This window comes from Blastocystis sp. subtype 4, assembly GCF_000743755.1.
Source record: "Blastocystis sp. subtype 4 strain WR1 chromosome Unknown seqid_0001, whole genome shotgun sequence".
In the NCBI taxonomy this organism is placed as follows: domain Eukaryota; class Bigyra; order Opalinata; family Blastocystidae; genus Blastocystis; species Blastocystis sp. subtype 4.
Genome location: NW_014569546.1, coordinates 58,716 through 76,605, shown reverse-complemented (window position 1 = coordinate 76,605; position 17,890 = coordinate 58,716). Strand labels below are relative to the sequence as shown.

Genomic DNA, 17,890 nt, shown 5'->3' with positions numbered 1-17,890 from the left:
GCCATATTTCGCATCAATTTGTCATTTGTAACTCCATCTAGAAATCAGCGAATTCCCGCGGTTCTCACCTAAAAGAAGCGAATCTACAATACACCGGATTTCGACACGAACACGATCTGAAGACATGAATTTCTCCAGATTCTCCTGAAGTGATGATAATCCGCTCAATTTGATGAGTTCTTCCTTCTCCTCCTGTAATTGAAACAATACGTTCAACCCGCGTAATTTCATTACAAAAGCCTTCTCATCCTTCACATCTTCGTTTTCATATGCAATATACTGTTTCATGAATGTCGATCTGTCATCAATCAGGGTGTCTCGACCCATATATCTCTGAATGAACTCGAAGCGAGCCAACGTCACTACATCCAGGCTCTTCATATCCGATGGAATTAGTTGCTGGTAGAGATTCTCCAGATTCTCAGAAATCTCCATATCTATAAATAATGGAATGACAATAATTAGGACTATTTCTACACACCTCATAAAGAATGCCAGATAATTCCTGGTTCATTTCCTCGCTGGATCCGATATATCTCTCAATAATGTCCTGAACTTCTGTGCAATCAACAAGACAAATCACATTTCTGGCACATGCACTCCTCACGATATGGACTAATGGAAGAGCATATGGACAGTCAGATTTCCTTAGTTCAGAGCGCACGAATGACTCGAAAGCAGAATCAGTACAATCAATCTTCGCAATTGAATCATCAAAGATCCGGCCAATAACTGTCAACAGATTCATCACAATACAAGGATTCGATGCGAACGAACAAACGAGAGACTGACACGAATGAAGCAACAAGATCAACTGATTAAGAGAATCTATCTGTTCCGATGCTGAGCACAGTTCCTTCGAGAGTGCTACAGCAGATTCTTCACTTGCTTCATTCATTGCTTGAATGAGAACTTGAATCCTCTCATTCTGCAAATTAGATGAAATTCCCGCGGGATTCGCTTGATTATCAGATTGACTAAGAAGAAGTGAACTAAGCTGTTGTGAAGACTCAAATACAAATGGAAAGGAAGAATAGCATGATTGAAGTGATTGTAGAAGAGAAGGTAAGGATGAATTATGAATGATGAGATGATGAGTGAATGGGTTATCGATCATTCTATTGAGGAAATGCATTGATGATATGATAATCTCTGTTTGACTAAAGAATTCTCTCATAATAGCAATAATCAACTTCAACCATTCTTCTGTCATCATCGTCATTCGAGTTAACTCACATTGACTCATTATCTTCTCACATGTTTGAAGTCCTTTCACAACCATACTCACATTATGAGTCTTGATTAGTTCTCTCAAACCCTTCTTCACTCTCTCCATAAGTCCTGAGGCTGCCATATCATAATCACTCTCCTGAGAGCAACAACGAGTAATGAGATCCAATACCACATCTAGGAGATCAGTATCAGCATCATATCCAGTTAACAACTGATCTAAACACAGTAATACATGACAGTGAACAACTCCTCCTATAGATTGGGGAGTTTCATTGAGAAGGCGTTTCATCATATGACAGAGTCGAATCACTAACGACTTGTCCTCCATAGGATGAGGTTCATTGAGCAGACATAACAAGGGTTTCAGAAGAATCCTTGTTGTGTGACGAGTGATATCATAATCATCAAGAAGATATACCACGATATGAACACATAGTCCTTGAATAGGTGAGTTGCCATTGGTATGAATGAGACCCAGAAGGCGAGGAACAAGTTGAGCCTGCTTGAAGCTTTCAATAGCCGAAGAAGAGTTTAAGAGTCGAACAAAGAGAGAGAGAATGTTCCCTACGATAGAAGGATTTGTGTTGGATGTGAGGAATTGTGAGAAGTGATCAATTCGAACCTCAATCTGAGAACAGAATTCATCTAAGCAATGATCTAATTAACCCATTATCACCTGTTACACACCATTGCTTCAACAGCAATGTAGCTCGTTGAACACACTCTTCACAATGCTTCCTTCGTTCTGTTACCTTGCACAGGACAACAATCATCGCCAACTTCACTTGTCCTGCATTCCACTGATCATTTTCCATACACAGAATCAGTAATCTCAATGCCTGATGAAGCAAGGAGTCGTATTCATCCTTACACTTCACTCGTAACAAACTAGCAAGCCCACCTATACCATTCATACTCTCAAATGCCTGATTGAATGTAGAATGGTTCTGAACAGCAGCTTCCAGACAACATTCCAATGCTTCACCGACAACTGAATCCACTTCACTTGACAATTGTTGGATGCAGGCTTCAAATAGAGCTGTTTCTGAATCTTCAGCATGAGGGCGAAGAATTCCTGGATAGCTCAGAGGACTATGGAGTGCTTCTAAGATGGACTGAGCGAGATTACGACATTGGATTGAATGTGTTGCATAGTGAGTGATTTGAAGGTACATGGTGAGATCCTGAAGACAAGGTTGGATCAGAGCATCATATGCAGCTACAAATGAAGAGAGAGACATAGAGAGATACGTGTTATAACAAGGGTTTTTAGAATACGAAGAGTGTCTGTTATAATAGCGAGAGAATAAGTGCAAGATGTGAGTAGCCTCAATAGATCCGTAATGAAGTGTGATGAGAAGACTACTGGCTCTGAAGCATCTGAGCATGAAGAGAACAGAACAATGTTACTTTGAATCAGAACAGCAAGCATTTGAATGATATTGGTTTGAACGGATAAAACAGAGGTACCGTGAAGAATTGATGAGAGACGCTTGGGAAGTGAAGAAGCAGCTAGAGAAGCCAGTTGATTAGGTCCAAGTACTAGTGAATGATCATATCTATCAGAACCCTACCACGTACGATTAGAGTGTTCAGACAAGCAGTGGTGGAGGAGAGAGCAATGTCAGACGTTGGATGATAGAACAACCAGATAACCTGACCAAAGAGTGAGACTTGTATGATCTGATTCACTGTCTGTTTGCGTGTTATCGAGATATCACAGAGAGAGAGGTCTAAATGTGAATGACTAAGTAGAATTGAACCTGTAGGTGGAGATGATCGAGGAAGAGACTGTGACAGAAGAGTATTGATATATTGAGTGATAGAAGAATTAGCAGCAAAGTGTGTTCTCCACTGTGTGAGTCGATGCTTGGCTAACTTACTATGAAGATATTTGTAAATGTCAGCTGATGATGAGAAACGATCAGAAAACAAACCATTATCAGAAAGGAGAAGGAACAGAAAGAGAATACGAGAAACTAGAAGTTCATCTTCATTAACAGGTTTCTCGAGATTGAGTAGGCGAGTAATGTCACTATCACTGTAGTCTGAAGATGAAGGTGCTGATTCGTTAGTAAGTTATTATACAGACGAATAACATAACATACACCATGGGCACTCTTATAGTCATCATCATGTTCATAGTCATCACACACCATTCTCACACTCACCACACACCACATCATTCTCATAGTTATCACCTCATTCATTCACACACTCACACACCTTTCTCATTCACACCCTCATCATACACTCTCACTTACGATAATTAGTGGCCAATTTAATCATACACTCCACAGATCGTATCATAAGCTTTCCTTCCTTTCCAAATACGGATTGACATGTCTGTAATGCATACATCACATTCAATACATAGAGATAAGCACAACCGTCTTGAGTTGTTAACAACTCATCCAAGATCATCAGAATCAATCCAATTAACATCTTGCTTGAACTGAAATTATTCGTGAGTTCAATCAAAACTGGACATATACCGCTTGCAATGACTAAATTTCGGTATATTTCTACAATTCAACAAGTCCACATGATTCTACTCTGAGATGAAAAAGCCAAGAATGCACGCAAAATCGCTTCTATCTTCTTCACTTCTTCATTCTTGGCAACTTGAAGTATATTACTGAGTGAACACAAGATGTCGGAAGTGAAGAAAAGTTGTGGTGAAACATTCTTTAGAACCATGGTTGCAATATAACTAGATAATTCTTCAATCACATATTCAATTTTGTTCTCTTGTAAGATTGTAGAAAGGAGGGAAATATGAACGGGCGTTACAATCTTCTTACAACTGGCTGAATCTATTGAATTATCAAACAATATAAGATTAATACTGCTTGAAATTAATACCTGAAGATATGGGAAGAGTGAACTCAATAATGCATCTTTAGCATAGGTTGACAAAATAAACGAAATGAGAGAAATATAATGATCAGATGTTGCTATATCAACTTCTTCAGATGTAACTAGATAAAAAACCAATTGCATGATCATACAAGTAGATTCCGACAAATGACGAAGCATCGCAACACAACCCTTTACAACCTCAGAATCTGATTGGTACTGTGATAAGACAGTCTCCATATCTTTCAAAATGGTACTCAAAGATTTGATACGAATACCTACTAATGAAGTGAGTGTAAAATTGAATACCCATCACAACAACTCGATACCAGTTTAATACAAAGGCGATTAACTCTGAAGTTGAATTACGCTTACAGAGAAATAGAATATAGTGATGAACATATTTCAATAAGTAGGAAGAATAGGTTGCAACTATAATAAGAACGATTACAAAGAGCTACGAGGAAATCCCGTTCGAGCAATGTTCGTAGCTGTCATAAGCTGATTATCGTCCAATTTCTCCGTCTCCATCCATTCGAAACACCCTTTAATATCTTTCTTACTGACAAACTCCATTACTTGACTGCAACCCTTTTTGGATGCTACAAATAAAATTCTATCATTACGACAACAGGAAGAAGCAGAAGATGAAGAAGGAGAGCGTGGCTGTATACGCAACGGAACTTCTCTCGAAAAAGACTTAAATTGCTCCGTATTTGATGCAAGTTTCATCCGATCTTCCTAACCATCAAGTATTCCACACATTACCTACATGAACATTCAGAGCAAAAGTAATCTCTCCATCATTCACAAAGGAGGAGATACATTCATTTTCATCCACAATCTTTCCATTCAAAACGATATCGAAGCACTCTGCTGGATTGGTCACATTTTGCTACAATATTAGCATGAAAATAGTACCGAAGCCTACGTAATTGGAGCGAGCAATATCTAACTTCACATGCCGTACAATGGCTGTAGGTCTCATCATACATTCTGAAATGCTCTTATTGGAGCTATCAACCACATGAATCTTAACACGAGGAAGTTCATCACCTATTCCAAATGAACCTGAGAATCACACCAAAATAACCATCTCTTACCGAATTCAGACCCATCAGGTCTGGTTGGAGATAGATCCATTCTACTTTCTGCTATATCGACAGTAATTAAAGGGTTCTTAGTTGGAAACGGTAAAATGAAACTCCCACAAGTATGAAACAAACAGTATCACAATTCCACTACTCTGTATTTCAGGGCATCGCATCATACATATCTTCTGGTGACATATAACTGAAGCCAAGATGATCAAACTTCTCTGATGTCGGGATCTGAGAGATATGAAGATTCGCAAACCTATCGCTCCCGATATCATACGGCCGGATATTCCATATAGATAAAGCCTTTCCTACCTCCAGATCGGCAACGCCACTGATCCATGGCATGAAATACGATGTCAGAGTAATGATCGGAGCTAAGTTTGCTGAGATCACAAAACCACTTCCCGAACACCATGGCCAGCGAACAGAATCGTCTACCAACTCTGAAGGAATGAAATAGGGGCTGTTTTTGTCACGAACATATTCCCACTTCTCATCGACACAACTACCAAAATAGAATGAACGGTTTGACTTTCCTGCAATTTCAAGGACTGTTGTGACCAGAGGCTTAAGATTGAGTGATGTATCATCCTTGACCTTTACAATATACTTGGTGGAGTAACAGTGAATAGACAGCCAACGGAATCCATGAAGAACAGTCTGAGTCGAGTTGATGGCGGAATCAAGATGATCGAACTGGAGGATATCCTTATGACGATAGTTCTCGTAGGCTACCTCACGATTCACAGCTTCAGAAGAACTCATTCCCATAGCAAAAACAAAAACAACACGATTTTGTACCATTGACTTAAAACTGCCCCAAGTGTGACGAATGGCGTAACGCTGTTGTACATTCTCTGGTTTCGATAAAATAAGGAAAGTAAAAGAAGTGGCAGCAGGACAAGACTTAGGGACCGTAATTGTGCTGAAGGTATTACCGTAATTGAGTGATGGATAGACCGACTCTGGAACTTGCTTAAATGAAAAAGGATTAGATAAGTAACTATAAAGAGTTTGTTCGACCTGATTATAACCACTAATATGAAGTTTTTGAGGGAGATCGTATTTAAAATGAACGGTTAGATAGGTTCGTTTGTATGCTAATTATGACTTAAAGAAAGGAATTTTACCTGTCGCATCAAGTTTCTTAGCAGAAACCAACTTCGACCAGATACCATTCTTGATATTAAAGGGAACAGGGCTTAATTTAATACTGTCTGTTGGGCGAGTCACAGCAGAATCAAAGGAACGATCCAAAAACTCCTTTTCGCGCTGTGACAAATGTGAACCGTAAGGAATTGAACGATATACAACACCTCTCGAAGAGTGAACAATAGGCTGATCAGACGGAGACAAAAACAGGTCTGCAATCATACTACTCAATTTTGGCTTAACTATAATAGGAGTTTGTGGCTCTATCTGTTCCGCAGCTACAGGAGATTCAGGAGCTTTCGGAATTGTCTGAGACGAAAATTGCGGAGATTTGCGAGGTGAGTCGTCCACAATATACTTTGCAGGAGTATTCATACGGCTGACCAACTCAATATGTGCCTTCTTAACATCATACGGCTGAGACTTCCATTTCGTTACCACATATGATGGAACGATACGGACATCCTTCTTTTTAACTATGACTTATAGAAACAAAACGATTGAACAATAAAGAGAGGGATCAAGAAGGTAGGAGAGCGGGTAGACCCTATTTAGCTTCACAAAGACAACAAAATTGATTGTCAACTCGACGAGAACTAGGATGACCAGTTTCCAGTTTTTCATTCCCCCAATTAATAGAATACTCTGACCTAAGGTAGACGGGAGACACGGGAATCCCATATAACTATCGAGAATAGAGATTATTCTGTAAACACAATTGGATTGGAGTACTCGAACTATGTCAATCCGCTCAGAAGAGGTCAACTACCTGGTCTATCGCTACTTGCAGGAATCAGGTTGCTATCTAGGTTTCCCTTTTCATCTATAGGATTCCAACATACTGCCTTTGCCTTTGCCTATGAGAGTATGATCGCAGATACCAAGGTATATGATGAATATTTGCCTCCTGGCACATTGGTTTCATATCTACAGAAGGCACTCCAGTACATCGAATTAGAAACACACGTTCGTGAAGTATGTTTTGTATTTTCGTATTACGTGTAGGATGGAACCGAAGTTGAATGTAATGCTCCGTTCTCGTTGGTTTATCCCCATAAATGCTCTTCACATCGAAAAGATCAACGTTTTCATTTTCTCTTGATTTAAACTTAGAAACGAGTCAGCTGGGAGAAACGGAAAAGGAGTCGATCGAAATAGCTCCTGCTAAAGTGCAAGTACTTGAAGGCCACACGAAAGAGGTTGCAGTGACCATTCTTGCTTAGTCATAGGTTTATTCATGTAGATGGTGTCCTACTTCAGATCTTCTAGCAACAGGGTAAAGAAAATTAATCGATATTCATTCTAGTTCTGGTGATTCAACAATTCGTCTCTGGGAGGATTCCAAGGAAGAGAGTGATGTTAATGAGATCAAAGCTGGTTCTATTCTGAGTCATTCGATTCTTCCAACCGAACAGAACGATATTACCTGTGTCGACTGGAGTGTAGGACTTCATTGTTTCTTTGATTCTAGTCGGATGGTCAACAAATTGTTTCGGCTTCCTACAATGGTGAGGTTAACTTGTGGTCATCTTCGGGTTGTCAACTTGCATCCATAGCAAAATATGATCGTCCTGTCTTCAACGTGTCATTCTCACCGGATGCAAAACATGTGTTAGTCACAGGAGCCCTTCCTTCGTTTCATATCCTCGATATCACGCAGTCTTCAAATATCAAAGATATTCTGGATATTGTATCAGCAAATGAATTAGAACGAAAAGAAGGAGGTACTAATGAATTAGCGATAAACAGTATGAAGTTTTCTTCTAATGACAGAAATAGCTATTATTTTGGATTCAATATGGAAAGATGAAAATGAATGTACTTTTGTCGATAATCTAAATCGAATCATCAATATCACACTTCATCCTTCTCAAGACCACGCAATTCAGATTCTAACAGGACACGAAAGCGAAATCTGTAGTATTGCTTGGAATCTGGATCGTTCTGTGCTTATATCAGCTGCAGAAGATGGTACAATCAAAGTGAGAATAGAATTCTGAGTTAAGGATAGTTATGGAATGATCAGCGTTCTCACTTTGTGAAAGAGTATCTCTCACATCAAGGTGAAGTGAATCAAGTCCTACCTTCCAATCGAGATGTATCACAATTCTATTCGTTATTATGAAATGCTAAAATCATCCTTAGATGTAGTAATGACAAAACAGTGAAGATTTTTGACATTTCTCATGGAACGGCGATTTGTAGTTGGAATCAGCATGAGTACATTAAACGATGAGAGAGTGATGGATAGTGCTCCTGTAACGCACCTTGCTCAGAATTGCGGAGATTCGAATCAATTGTTGGCAAGTTGTGGATTAGACAAAGTTATCTATTTTTATGATCTACGAGTAGGAAATGAAGAGAAGAATGAAAAATAGACGAGAAATGTGGTGAGACGTTATCAAGCAGTCAATCACATTTACGATATTGCATTCAATCGAACAGGAGAGAAATTAAGTATTGCTTCTGTTGACCCGCAAGTATATGTGTTAGATTTACGTATGTGAATGAGTTTGTTCTAAAACAAACAGTACAAAGAGAAAAGGATTCCAATTGAACCTGATACCCACGCACTTTATCTAAATGGAAGAAACGAGGTAGTATGGGGAATAACCAGCGAATTGAGAAATCATCTCGTTCACCAAAGTAATCTCGAAATCCACTCCGATGACTCCTGTAATCTCTTCCTTTCAGCCGATCAATGCCGGTAGTATTATCCTCGATCGTACTCCTTATATCTGAAAGCATTGAACCTGTAAATCCAAGGAACAAACAAGCCAGACTCATTGTCAACATAGTTAATATCACAACTAGAGATAAAGAAGAAAGAAGAATCCAACTTCGCGAATCTTCAGTCTCTGCATGTTTATATGTATAGTACAATCTACAGATATCCATAATGAATGTGTAAACACAGAGAAGCAATGTATACACCAGAAAGAGGACGAAAAACTTCATGTTCCGATAACCAATACAATTGTTAATCCATGGACAATGATGGTCCATACGGACAATACACCGATTGCAGGAGCTACAATGATGAGCTCGAGGAGGTTTGTAGGCATTGCACTTGGCACAAAATAGTAGTTTATCGTCTTCGTCACAGTTTGGTAAGTACGTTGCATTGGATGGTACAGAACCAGGATCCGTGAAAGCACCTACAATTCACTGACAAGAACATGAGAAACAGCGAAAATGGGAAATTACAGCCATAGAATACAAAAACACTAAAAGAACGAAACAAAATCGCTTAAGAAACACTCCTGGAATGGCAACAGGAATAACACGGGCCTAAAGGTCAGTCGCAAAACTTAGGAGATACAGAAATGAAATAGAATGATAGGAAAAGAGTACATTCACCGACTTCAAAAGTTAGCAATCCACACAGATCAAGATTGCACCACACTTTTGAATACTCTTTTGTACCGAAAATCCTATTCAATCGAACCATTAGGAAGTCAATTGAAAGAAATGGGCAATTGGGTGCCATAAAAGGAGCCTAAAAGTATTGATTTCTCCGTCCCTGATATGTTTCAATCCACTCTAACCTCGCATATTCGGAGACAATCGTGTTCTATTCTAAATCGATGGTTTTCAAAGGGGTTATTTGGATTTACAGGAATCAAGATTCCTTATGATCTGATTTTGTTTGCTGAAGTAGTCGTAAATGATTCTATTCATATTAGATGCAAAAGAAGGATATTGATCAGATTCTGAAGGAACTCCCTTCTCTTCACCACAAGTAGGGTCTTGAAGGAAGTAATCAACAAGACATGAGCGAACTGTAAAGGTGGACAGTATTCTTAACAAACTTGATTATGTATGCATTCGAGATAACCTGTCATGCAGACTCTAAATCTACTTCAATTTTGTCAAGCTGCTTGTGATGATCCCAAGTTTGTCTCTTCTGCTACTCAAGCATACTCAATTCTCTTTGATGTGAATGTGAAGTTGAATCAAGATGAGAATTTGTATACCTATCTCAAAGAAACTCGATCGATGTCGGATTCGGAACCTGAAGATGATATTGTACTGGATAGTTTGATCGTAGTCGTTGGTTTCTGTCATTATGAAGAGTGAATATGAACATGATGGTATGGGAAAGAAGCGGGATCCACGTTGTGACCAGTTATCACATTCCATCAGTCAACTAAGTAATCAATTTCTCTATGTAGGTTCAAATGATTTTCTGATTCTGAGAATCTCCAAAACAACTCAAAGCGGTTTACTGTGAATGCAAAAGATTTGTTTTTTCTTCCTGATGAACTTCAACGATTCAAACAGATATCCTAGTGAATGATTCTTAATTCTCCTTTACAAATACCCTTTTCGAAACCAGTATTCGATTCCTCTCACTCAGTATGATACTACCAATGCATTATCAGCAGTGATCAACCCCAAAACACGCAAAGATCTGTTCTATTCGTATGTTAACGCAATTCCAGAAAACGCCACGATTCTGCAACAATTGATTGACCAACGAAACTGCTATGCTCAACTTTGTGGCAACTCCAACTTCATGCAGATGCAGATGAATAACACATTAATGACAAATCCCCGTGAAGTCCGCGATTTCTGTGAGAATGTCTTACATTCGTTCTATGACCATGAAAATGAATTATTGAAGGAAATCCAAATGGAAAAGGACAGTCATCTTGGATTTCATGAACCAGTTCATTATTGGGACTATTTCGTATACAAAGGATCCCTAAATGCACGCAAACAAACGATTTCTTATACAGTCATTTTCAAGCCTTCAGCTGATTCATAGGAGACGAATCGACTCTTTACTGTTCATGGTGTATTGACCGCGGGAATTTTCCCTCTTTTAGAATCCATGTTTCAAGTCCATTTAGAACGTGTAACGGAGGAAGAACAACTCTGGACTCATTCTACACAACAAATCTCCAAATATCGTGTTACTCATTCGATACAAGTAGTTCCATTTTATGGAATGTCAGAAATTAGGGGTATTTGGGTGATCTATATCTTGATTTGTATTCCCGTCCCTCGAAACAGATGGCTAGTGCAATGTATACGATTCGTGGTCGATGCGAAGATTTGCATGGAGCCATTCAACATCCAATTGTATCTTATATTTTAGAATAACTGAAATAGGGAGTTATTGTATCTCATATACCATTTGGAGGTTGTGATCAGAATTCCATTATCGAGATGAACATGGTACTTGTCTCCTGATAGTCTTCAATAGATTCCTACTCTGTATCATGAATTTGGACATGCAATGCAACTTCTTTTGACAGATACTAAATTCGTTCAGATTTCTGGCACTCGAGTTGCGGTTGGAAATGAGGCATTGCGTCAGAAATAGGCAGATTCAGTCGAATTGCCATCAACAATTTTCCAGCGATTTTGTGGAACTCCTGAAATACTGGCGGCAATCAATGCAGCATCTGTCTCGAGTTGTTCAGAAGCAGTAATTGGGAAAGAGAGTGTGTTTGAGAAGATCATCATGTATCAATCAGAGAGACAACAAAGTGAATACTTTGTATGAAACAAAGAGAGAATAATCAAATAGAATTCAGCATTGTATGCTCTGATTGATGAATACTGCTATGGATGTGAAGCAGGAACTGTAGTTACTGGAATAGGACTTTATTTGTAGATTCCAGTTTCCAAGGTTTTTTCAACACTGCAAAATGAATTCAGTCCTTTGAAAGTACCTCCAGATCTGGATTTATTGACTCAACATAGTTCGTTAGTGAGTTATGGAGGAATGATGTATACGTGAGTGAAGGAGATGAGAATGAAGGTCAGATACATTGTATCAGAGGCCTTAGCTTCAGCTGTCTGTGAGGTAGCGAAGAGGAAGAACGGATCATTGATTCATCCTGCATTTGGATATGAATTAGAAAAGGGAGTAGGTGTGAACAATGATTGAGAAGTAGTTACTAAGCAAAGGAGGAGGTGTATCACAACGAATAATCGTGGAAGAACTCCTTCAGAAGCCATTGAATGTATCTCAGATTAGTCGTTCCTTACAGAGTTAATACTTCTTGTTATTAACAAACATTGTTATTCACAACTGGTAAACAGATCCCGAACTAACTTAACCTTCTCTGGCTCCTTTGCAACCATCAGACTCGCCATAATACCAATATACTCATTTCTTTTTATACTACCTTCTCCTTCAAACAATTCATCAATGATAGATTCCTCCTCATCTGTATTCTCTTCAGAATGACGCAGAAGACATTTCACCTTCCTCATTGTATGAAGGATCATACGGAGATCTCTTAACTGTAACAACTGAGAAGGACGATTTAGCACCATTGACAAGAATGAATAGATGAACACGTTCTGATCAATGTAAATATTCTCATGGATTAATTTGGGAGATGGAAGAAGAGAAAGGAAACCTCCAAGTACACTCACAATCTATTGATTATCATGAACCACTATACAAACATGAACAGTCTGATTCTCATTCTTTTCAATATCAAACAGTTTTCGAGCAAACTGATTTGCCTGTGATGGAGAAGGAGTGATATGACAAACGTCAAACCACAACTTGGCAAAGTCCAAAACCCTGAGCCTTGTCATACATTCATCCTCACACAATGAGTCAACAAATCCTTTGATTGGATTCAAACTTGTCTCCTCTAACAACAGCCTATATAGGGCATTTGGAGTAGTGCTTACTCCAGTCAGTTTCAAATCCAATTCATCTGTCTTTAACGTACCCACAATCCCCTGAACCATCTGATAAAGGAGAGATATGACTTGGTCAAGAGAGATAGTTGGTTGGACAGGAAGGTGCTGGTTAATGAAAGCTTTTGGATCAAAAGGATGAGTCTGGAAGTGATTAAAATACGTCGGAATTGTGGCAGTGAGGAATTGAATGATCATTGGAATAAGTGATACAAAATCTTGAGTATTTATGGCATTCTCAGTGACTGAACATCCAATACATACACAGTTATGAAGACGTTCAATGAATGGATTTTGGATTGTCAACTGAATCACTGCTCGTAAATGTCTCGGATTTACTGCATTCTGTCTCGTCTTATCAAGAATAAGATACAAATCTTTCAGCATGTCCATATCTTGGGATCCCAGTGATTCAGCCAATGTCGTAAACTCTTCACTTGATATGCTTGAAGTGGTGACTCCCTGGAGAAGACTGTCCAATTCAGTCAAATTACAATGGAAGTGGGAGGAGTACTCATCGATACACTTCAACACAGCAGAATAATCCTCCTCTGAGTGCTTAACGAAATCATTCTCTGGCTGTATTGGAGAGATAGTCTCATCAGCATATTCCTGATTTGATCCTGGCGGAACAAGCTGATCAAGCACTGGATGCGACGCAGAGTGAAGTGGTGAGAGTGGGATTGATATCTCTGAATAGACAGTGGGTACCATCTCTGCAGTAAGGGAGGGCAAAGGAGACACAGTAGCTACAGCTTTGGCTTCAGGTACTAGAGGGCGAGCCATCTGGACTGTGGGTACATCATGAATACTGTCTTTTGAATTCGTAATTGGTACAGCTGATGAAAGAGATGGGGCCACAGGAACGTCTGGGATAGCTGTTTTGGGTGACATCAAAGGTGAGTGATATGCAGGGAGAGGTGTACTATGTCCATCTCCTGTATGAAGAGTCATCGTAGGAGGTTTAGCGAAGTTCTTAGCGTCACAAAGATCTGCATATGATAATGGACATGACGAGGGTCCAGAAACAGACTTCTCCTGAGTTAGACAAGGATTTGGAGGTTGAGGATACGACATCGAAGGCTGAGAAAAGGCTGTAGGAACTCCAGGCTTGTGAGAGGCAGAGGTGAAGTCTGTTGAAGCCTGATTCTTGATTCCGTAAGTACGGTTCATAGGAAGAGGTGTAGTGAGATCAGGATTACTCATTGTTTGAGAGGACTGAGTAGGAACTACTGGAATCGAATGTACCATAGTGAGAGGATCTGCTGGTACATTTGGAGCAGAAGAGAGAATAGGAGGAGGAATGATGGGAGCTGCAGTTGGAACAGATGCTGTGGGGATAGCAGAAGCTGTAGGCACTGCAGTAGGAATAGCAGGAGCAGACACAGTACCAGAAGCACCTTCAGACGTATTTGTAGGAGGTAGCAAAATACCAGATAAAGGAACCGCATTCTTGACACTCATTGTAGACATCTCTCGAACTGATGATCGAATTGGCAGATATGTTGCTGGATCTGCTGATAGTTTCCTTGCCAACATCTCGTCACGTTTATCCATCATTTCTATACGTTCAGTGATCGATAAGAGTTGATGATTATGCATGTAATTACTCATATCATCAAGAGTCACTTTTGAAGTGAAGATTGCACTCACTTCTTCAAATAGACTTTGTGTATGAAGTGCTGCTAACCGTTGTCGTGAAAGAGGACTCAGTGAACACTTAAACACCAGAGAGTGGATTCGATAGTAACGATCAAAGAATCCACACACCTCCTCAAAACTCAATTCTCCTTCTGCAGAAGTAGCGAAGAAGGTTTGAAGGAGTGATGAATCATAGCATACAATACCATAGTTTTTCAACAGAGATTCCACATTCATACCCTCAGTACAAGCGTCATTCTCTTTTTCAGCATCAAGCATAAACATGCTGAACAGTTGTAGTAGCATTGTCATGTTCTCTGGAGTATCATGGATAAGACATAATGAAGTATAAACATCCCCGCGGTATATACAACCATATGAATCCTTTTCAGCCACTTGTTGCCATTCACCAATCGAATCCAAAAATTGGGGGTATTTCTGACGTAGTATGGTAACTACCGCATTGTATGGTTTCTTGGGCACAGCAAGTGTCATGTTGATAATAGAAGAGCAAGGAAGGAAAAGAGCAGAGTGAAGAGTTAAGATGGCACGCAGATGAGAAGTGAGAATGGAAGCGTTAGGATCAATATCAAGTTCCTCAAGAAGAGAACTGATGAGTGGAATGAATGAAAATGTTGGGTTAGAGACAAAGGATGACCTAATGATAAGAGAAGGAATAATCATATTACTGAATATAAACAGTTGATTGGAACATCAAAGTCAGAATATGACTGATAACGGATAAGGAGAGAATCTTATCTTCTTTTTCATATACTTGAGAATAAGCTTGAATCCAAGTATCGATATCATCACATAATAGAATCATGATGAAGAGACACATGTCACGAACATCAATCTTCCTTTCAATCATCCCACTTATTCCTACAACCTGTACTTCCATCTCCTTCGGCTTCATACACAGCAACTCGAAGATGTCTGTGATTACCATCACACGCTGTTGATCATAAGCAGACTGAGGTTCCAAAGGGAAGAAACGATTCCAGAACTAGATGTGATAAGAGGAATTCCAAAAATACCTTCAAAAAATCATAGAGATTCATTAACTGATCTGAGACATCAGTAGTATGACGTGTTACAATTCCTACCACACTTTCTATTGATCGATTCTCCACTCCAAGATACTGTTGGAGTGTGTGAACTCGAGTGTAGTAGGGATTTGAGTGATTCATTACAATCAGATCGATTCGTAGGAGATTCTCTTGAAGGAGAGTTGTGATTATTGCTTTCATTATTGTAGGATCTGCTTGAGCCGTGGAATGAGTGATCAAATCTTGATATGAGAGAGTGCCTTGGATTCCCAATCGATTCATCAATGCTTCTGACTCCGGAGGTAGTGTGGGTGTGTGAGTACTGAGAATGGCTTGAAGTGTTTGATAGATTATCGAACAGTCACGTCCAATGCCTCCTGCTACAGAAGGGAAGAGAGATTTGAAGAGATGGACTTGCGTCTCAACGAAGAGGAACAGAACAGGGATAGAAAACTGTTGTGTTGCTTCTGTTAACGTCAGTAATCCCTTCCACAGATATTCAAATCCTTCTTCAAATGGGAGTTTCACCACTAGTAATTCCATAAGAATCAAGAATAACTCATCTCGACTGATTGTAGCTCCATGACCCCACGTAAGCAGACGGAAGAATGTAGTAAGATAGTCAACAGAAGGATGCATTGACACAGTATCGTACAGCCGTTCCATCACAAGAGAGTAATCAGAGAAGAATAAACGAGGTGACAGTGGAACTGTGAATGTGTTGATGATACACTCAAGAGAGAGTCGATCCATCAGCAGCTTGTTTGAGAGATGAGTTAGTGATATCTAGGTTATAACCACTTAACAGAAGTACATTGGCCATGCACCCAAGAGACCAATCAGGATTGAAGATCGAGTGAAGAAAGAGCGAACTAGAGACTAGAGTTGGTTCTGGAGATGTGGCCTCTTCAAAAGGAGTAAGACCTTGGAATGACTCATCATTACGACAGATACCGTGATTGAGGTCATGATAAACAAGGGAATTATCATTAGTAATAAACATGGACCAATGATTAAATGCTGGTTCTTGTCGTGTTTTCAATGATTCACAATTCATATGAAGTTCCTCACAAATTCGAGTACACGGATCAGAATCATTGTCCCCCATGACACCAATTTGACAGACCTTTGCTATATAGATGAAGATTTCTTCTTTGATTTCTGTATTCTCCAAAATACCCAGAATTTTAGTTATTTCGTTCATGATCTGTTCCACATTGACTGGGTTGTTGTGAAGAGTAATAGTTCCAGGGAACTGGAGAGAAAGAGAACTAGCTAACTTGAGGATACAGTCCACAAAACAATGAAGATCAGTAATTCTCAATGGTCTTCCATACGCTGTACAGAAACTGTGTACAACATCTTTCACTTCGAGATCTGGTGAACCAATCAGATAGATGGAGAGAAGAATGAAGAGAATATGAGAGATTGAAGGAGACTACACATCAAAACAGAGTGATTGAACTAACTTCTCCTAAGAGAGATATGACTCCTGAAGAGAGAAGTTTGAAGTAGGCATATTCATTGCTGGAGACATCAGGTTGGAGAAGAGACATTAGCAAGTTATTGATATCCAGAGTGGATAGTTGGAGATGTTGTTTCTCTACCGACACCAATTGAGATATTGCCTAGAAATTATGGAATGACAGAAAATGGACTTTGGAAAAATCAGCTTTATGATGATCCAGAGAGAAGAACCAGAGAGATAGGAGCAATCCTGCGTTACATTGAAATGATGCTGTGATAGGCTCTTCGTGAATTTGGGCAGGTGTATACTGTTCTCCATGATACAGAAGCCACTCAAAGACAGCTGAAAAGCGGATTGAATGATGATTTGAGAGACAGTAATCTTTGAAGAGAGCAGTAGCACACTCCTTGCCAACTTTCATGAATGTTGAACTAAGGATAAATCATCCGATAAAAACACACATGTCAAATAAATGACCTTTCTGATACACAACGACATTCATCCAGTAGAAGACTGTTAACATGGAAGCAAAACTGTCTAGTGAAATCTGATCGGTATTTTCTTCTGCATAGAGCGAAAATAACAAAGAAAGACGTTTACAACGATTCATTTGAAGAACAGAGGAGATTTTGTCCCATAGAGCTTGTCGAGAGATAAAACGAGAATTATCTTGGAAAATCGCATTGGTTAAACGACATACTACACGAACACTTGTA

At 39.3% G+C, this 17,890-nt stretch overlaps 5 protein-coding genes across 5 annotated transcripts; 3 read left to right on the top strand and 2 right to left on the bottom strand.

The window, feature by feature from the left end:
• Nucleotides 1-3,212: 3,212 nt before the first annotated feature.
• JH06_0035 (hypothetical protein) lies at nucleotides 3,213-5,235 on the bottom strand (the record flags this gene model as incomplete). Its single annotated transcript, XM_014674793.1, has 11 exons — nucleotides 3,213-3,393; nucleotides 3,494-3,758; nucleotides 3,789-4,049; nucleotides 4,083-4,214; nucleotides 4,245-4,348; nucleotides 4,371-4,524; nucleotides 4,554-4,694; nucleotides 4,719-4,833; nucleotides 4,865-4,987; nucleotides 5,024-5,148; nucleotides 5,196-5,235. 11 exons carry the CDS (start codon nucleotides 5,233-5,235, stop codon nucleotides 3,213-3,215), a joined length of 1,641 nt encoding a protein of 546 aa, XP_014530279.1.
• A 110-nt stretch (nucleotides 5,236-5,345) lies between these two features.
• On the bottom strand, nucleotides 5,346-6,968 carry JH06_0034 (glycosyltransferase; the record flags this gene model as incomplete). The annotated part of the gene is made up of 3 exons (XM_014674792.1): nucleotides 5,346-6,292; nucleotides 6,323-6,820; nucleotides 6,851-6,968. The coding sequence occupies 3 exons, from the start codon at nucleotides 6,966-6,968 to the stop codon at nucleotides 5,346-5,348; spliced, it is 1,563 nt and encodes a 520-aa protein (XP_014530278.1).
• A 115-nt stretch (nucleotides 6,969-7,083) lies between these two features.
• JH06_0033 (WD40 repeat containing protein) lies at nucleotides 7,084-8,851 on the top strand (the record flags this gene model as incomplete). Its single annotated transcript, XM_014674791.1, has 12 exons — nucleotides 7,084-7,141; nucleotides 7,174-7,319; nucleotides 7,350-7,428; nucleotides 7,458-7,543; nucleotides 7,574-7,620; nucleotides 7,651-7,786; nucleotides 7,816-8,092; nucleotides 8,124-8,326; nucleotides 8,356-8,459; nucleotides 8,490-8,564; nucleotides 8,596-8,692; nucleotides 8,723-8,851. The coding sequence occupies 12 exons, from the start codon at nucleotides 7,084-7,086 to the stop codon at nucleotides 8,849-8,851; spliced, it is 1,437 nt and encodes a 478-aa protein (XP_014530277.1).
• Nucleotides 8,852-11,181: 2,330 nt separating this feature from the next.
• Nucleotides 11,182-11,676, top strand: JH06_0032 (mitochondrial intermediate peptidase; the record flags this gene model as incomplete). Its single annotated transcript, XM_014674790.1, has 4 exons — nucleotides 11,182-11,280; nucleotides 11,313-11,432; nucleotides 11,463-11,528; nucleotides 11,557-11,676. The coding sequence occupies 4 exons, from the start codon at nucleotides 11,182-11,184 to the stop codon at nucleotides 11,674-11,676; spliced, it is 405 nt and encodes a 134-aa protein (XP_014530276.1).
• A 232-nt stretch (nucleotides 11,677-11,908) lies between these two features.
• On the top strand, nucleotides 11,909-12,355 carry JH06_0031 (hypothetical protein; the record flags this gene model as incomplete). The annotated part of the gene is made up of 4 exons (XM_014674789.1): nucleotides 11,909-11,940; nucleotides 11,970-12,092; nucleotides 12,123-12,225; nucleotides 12,254-12,355. The coding sequence occupies 4 exons, from the start codon at nucleotides 11,909-11,911 to the stop codon at nucleotides 12,353-12,355; spliced, it is 360 nt and encodes a 119-aa protein (XP_014530275.1).
• Nucleotides 12,356-17,890: the final 5,535 nt, after the last annotated feature.